The sequence below is a fragment of the Oryza glaberrima genome, chromosome 3 (genome assembly GCF_000147395.1).
Source record: "Oryza glaberrima chromosome 3, OglaRS2, whole genome shotgun sequence".
NCBI lineage: Eukaryota > Viridiplantae > Streptophyta > Magnoliopsida > Poales > Poaceae > Oryza > Oryza glaberrima.
In genome coordinates, this window is record NC_068328.1 from 15,874,848 (window position 1) to 15,879,757 (window position 4,910).

The 4,910-nt window shown below is 49.5% G+C and overlaps 1 protein-coding gene across 1 annotated transcript; it reads left to right on the forward strand.

Moving 5' to 3' along the window:
• Positions 1 to 1,932: 1,932 nt before the first annotated feature.
• LOC127766042 (uncharacterized) lies at positions 1,933 to 4,479 on the forward strand. Its single transcript, XM_052291050.1, has one exon. It carries the CDS (start codon positions 1,994 to 1,996, stop codon positions 4,226 to 4,228), a length of 2,235 nt encoding a protein of 744 aa, XP_052147010.1. The 5' UTR covers positions 1,933 to 1,993; the 3' UTR covers positions 4,229 to 4,479.
• Positions 4,480 to 4,910: the final 431 nt, after the last annotated feature.

Here is a 4,910-nt window from a genome sequence, read left to right on the forward strand (position 1 = left end):
AAATATCAAATATATCTATTTGTCAATTTTGTAATAAATAAAACATAATTAATCATATGCTAATAACTTTCTCGTTTTACGTCAACTTAATCTTCATCTTCATCAGTTTCAAACACCATCAATTATCTCAGGTCCTGTTCAAATCTTCTTAAGATGAAGATTAAAAGCGGGCACGCAAAACGAGAAAGTTATTAGCACTGTATTGTATGCTTTGTCCGGTCTTACACATTCGATTCCTAATGCTTTGCCTCTCCCAGCATTACATTAAGGCCCCGTTTTTTTCTGTTTTTATCTCGGTTTTCGTTAGCATGCTTTTCAAACTACAAAACGGCAACTTGTGTGAAAATTTTTCGTATGAATATTGCTTTAAATATCAAATATATCCATTTTTTAAGTTTTTAATAATTAAAACTCAATTAATCACGCGCCCATCTAGCATCCGCAGCCTTAAGGCCATAGTTGGATATGAATTGCCAAAAAAAGAAATTGCTGGATTACCGTCGTCGACGGATAATAGGGAAGAAAACTTTTAATTTTTTGATCATCAGATGTATACATCAAGATTCCTGTTATCAGTAGATAGGAAAAAAAAAACCATGTGATTTTAACACATGCGCTCGGAGAGGATTGAACCCGTGACCCTTTGCATAAGGCATGGATGCGCCGTTTTTACTGGTGAGGTTTTCTAACAATCACCTGCCACTTACATAATAGTTATATGGTAAATGCACAGTAATTACAATGCAATTATACTATTATTATATTATATTTACATCTAAAAGTTCTTCTTTTTTTTTAAAAAAAAGAGTAAATTACATCAGCGGTACACGAACTTGTCAGGTGGGTGCAATCTAGTATATGAGCTTATGCAATGCTCGTTTTGATACATGAACTTATCTTGCCTGTGCGAACTAAAGTCAAAAGGACATTACATGACTAATTTTGTTGATTTAGGTGCTGATTAGAATACTACTACCTACGTCCTAGAATATAAGCATTTTTAGAGTTGGACACGGTTATTAAGGAAGTAGGTAAAAGTGAATGATGGAGGGTTGTGATTGGTTGAGTAGTGGAGGTAGGTGGGAAAAGTGAATGGTGGAGGGTTGTGATTGGTTGGAAAGAGAATGTTGGTGAAGAAGTTATATTTTGGAACAAATGTTGAGGGCTAAAAGTTGTTATATTTTGGGACGGAGTGAGTACGTAAACATATATATGAGAAGGTTGCTACTTAAACATATATATGAGAAGGTTACTACTTGGTTATACACTTGTTCAATAAAAAGATAGAAAGAGATACAGTGATTGTAGAGAAAAATATAAAATACCGAGCAATGGAACATGGGTTAGAAAACATACGAAATTCAAGATAAAGTATAGAACAAATTTATAAATATGGCATGTTTTATGTATACTCACTATACGTATGTACACTATATTCTAATCAACATCAGCTAGGTAAAATTAGCCTTGCCAAGCCATTTGGACCTAATTCGCACGGATTAGATAAGTTCGTGTATTAAAACGAGCATTTTACAAGTTCATGTGCTAAATTGTACCCACCTAACAAGTTTGTGTACCACCAATACAATTTACTTTTAAAAAAACTTTCAATGTTATATAGGTACTGTACTCTCAAAGAGTGTAAGATACTGTTGGGAGAAAACTTTTGATTTTTGACCGTCGGATATATATATATATATATATATATACATATATATATATATATATATACATATATATATATATACATATATATATATATATATATATATATATACATATATATATATATATATATATATATATATATATATATATATATATATATATACGCGCATCAAAAATTGTGGTACCAGCAGAGATGAAAAGAGATCGTGTGATTTTATGAGTTATAACTTATAAATGGATATGAGACTTAGTTGAACCTTCAGTAGCCAGCAGATCGAGTCGATATCGATTCATCGCAAAACAAAGCTAGAGAGAGCGACGATCAATGGCGGGAGAGAGCCGCGGCAGCATCGCCTTCTTCGCCACCTACCGCCCGCCGGTGCCGCTCGACGTCTTCTCCTGCCCGGTTGCGCCGCCGCCGTCCTCCCCGCGAGACGAGCTCCACCTCACCGATGGCGTCTCCTACAACCACAGCTGCCGCCCCATCCCGGCCGCCGCGCTCAGGGCGCTCCTCCAGCGCCCCAAGCTGGCCTCCGAGGCCACCACCGCCGACGTCGACGCCGGCCGCATCACCGGCCTGGTGTTCGTCTCCGAGAGGGACAGCGGGCTGGAGACGCTGCACGTAGCCCTGCGCTTCGATGGCGGCAAGCAGGTGAAGGTGTTCGGCCTGGCCGACATCTTCGGCGCCGGCGGCGACTTCAGCGGCGTCCGCATGGAGGACAGCGGCTGCTTCGGCGGCGGCTACAGGGAGCGCGGCCGCGCCGTGGACCACACGCTGGTGTACGTGTCCACCAGGGAGCCGGTGGCGGCTCGCCGGAGCCCATGGACGGTGGTGTACGGCACCAACCTGAGGACCGGCGAGACGGCCCGCCTCACCCCGAGGGGGACCTTCGACCTGAGCCCCGCCGTGTCGCCGTCGGGGAAGAGGGTGGCGGTGGCGTCGTGGCAGGGCAAGCCCGGCCTGTGGGACGGCGAGATCGAGGACCTGAGGACGGACATCTACGTGATGAACGTGCACAAGCCGCCGCTGGGGCGGACGGGCCCGGTGGTCAAGAACGCCGGGTGGCCGACGTGGGGCAGCGACGACGTCATCTTCTTCCACCGCCGGGTCGGCACCACCTGGGGCGTGTTCCGCTTCTCCATGAGCACCGGGGAGGAGGAGCGCGTGACGCCCGAGGAGTTCGACGCCGTGACGCCGGCGGCCATCAGCGAGACGAAGGTCGCGGTGGCCACCATCCGCAGGAAGTCCCAGTTCAGCGACGTCCGCGTGGAGGAGCAGTACCGGCACATCGAGATCTTCGACGTGGCCTCGCCGGAGCAGCCGGTGAAGATCACGCAGAAGACTAGGCCCAAGACCGACCACTTCAACCCCTTCGTCCTCGACGGCGGCAGCCGCATCGGGTACCACCGGTGCAAGAGCGAGCAGCTTCACCAGAATAACGGTGGAGGCGGCAGCAGTGTAGCCAACAACTTCCACAAGCTGCAGTCGCCGCACAAGGACGTGGGGTTGTTCAGGGTGTCCGGCGTGTGCCCGACCATCTCCAAGGACGGCTCCAAGCTCGCGTTCGTGGACAACGAGTTCAAGGCGGTGTGGCTCGCCGACAGCCATGGCCTGCGCGTGGTGTACGAGAAGAAGGGGCCCAACAGCGTGTTCTCCACGGCGTGGAACCAGAACACGGCGCTCGACACGCTCTACGTCTGCGTCGGCCCCTCCTTCAGCGCCGACAAGCCGCTCCAGATCTACGCCATCCACGACGTGTCCGCGCTCGGCGGCCGCCAGCAGCGCCGCCTCACCGCCGGCGCCTCCAACAACGCCTTCCCCTCGAGCAGCCCCGACGGTGGCAGGCTCGTGTTCCGCTCCACCCGCGACGGCGGCGGCGGCGGCAGGCGGCACAAGAACCTGTACGTCATGGAGGACGCCGCCGTCGGCGAGTTCGGCACCGGCAAGGTGACGCGCCTCACCAGCGGCGCGTGGACGGACACCCACTGCAGCTGGTCGCCGCGTGAGGGGAGCGACTGGATCGTCTTCTCCTCCACCCGCGACAAGCCCGCCGCCGCGCCAGCCGACGACAACGGCCTCGACCCGGGCTACTTCGCCGTGTTCCTCGTCCGCGCCTCCGACCCCACGGTGGTGGTCAGGGTGGTGAGGAGCGCCGACAGCGTCGCCGGCCACGTCAACCACCCGGTGTTCAGCCCCGACGGCCGCAGCATCGCCGTCACTGCCGACCTCGCCGCGGTGTCCGCCGACCCGATCTCGCTGCCGCTGTTCCTGCACTCCGTCCGCCCCTACGGCGACATCTTCACCGTGGACATCGACCCCGACGACATCAGCAAGAACAGGGACGTCAGGGCGTTCCACCGCGTGACGCACAGCCGCTACGAGAACTCCACGCCGGCGTGGACCACGTTCGCCACCGACGACCCCAACGCGCAGTGGAGCACGCTGGTGACCACCAAGGAGGCGGCGGCTTACCGTCCGGCCTGCCCCTACGCCCACCCCGACGGCGGCGACAGCTGGCACATGACCGGCCACCTCCTCCTCCCCAAGAGATGCTGCTAGCTAGCTAATTAAGCAATGCCTAATTATCCAGCCATAATTAATGAGAAATTTGAAATTTCCTGTACTTTTTAGTTTCTTTCCATTCCAACCGATCCGAGTGAGCTCTCTGCTAGGAGTGCTGTTGGATACATGAAATAGTAATAAGGCCCTGTTTGGGAGGGCCGCAGATATTATCTGCTTAATTCTCAGTTGCAACTGAGATTATTTCCAAAGACATTTTTCTTGAGAAGTCCATGTCTGGGAATACATGTGTTTGCCTCTTATCGTCCGGTTATTGTCTTATCCAGGGTTTCAAATTTCGGAATGCCCCAAAATTTCGGAGGGGAGCGAAAGAACCACAATTTCCGAAATTTCCGGAAATTTAGGATTTTTTTCGTACGAAATTTTTTAAAATTTTGACTGATTTTGAATGGATTTGAATAAAATTTGACCAAATTAACAAAAAGTTGCAAAAAACCGAAACTTTTGGACGAAATATGAGCATTTCGGTGGTGGGCGAAATTTCCGAAATTCGTTCCGAAATTTCAAACAATGGTCTTATCAGCCACAGCCAAAATTTATACTTTGGATTTCTAAGGTTTTTTTTCATGATAGTTTATTTTCAGATTAGCTTTTAAACCGTTAAAAACATAAAAATATAAAAGTTTCGCTTATAATTTTGTTTTAGTTCATTATTCCACGG

Bases quoted from the DNA above. Each gene is read 5' to 3' on its own strand.
- LOC127766042 (XM_052291050.1), top strand. From the start codon at position 1,994: ATGGCGGGAGAGAGCCGCGGCAGCATCGCCTTCTTCGCCACCTACCGC.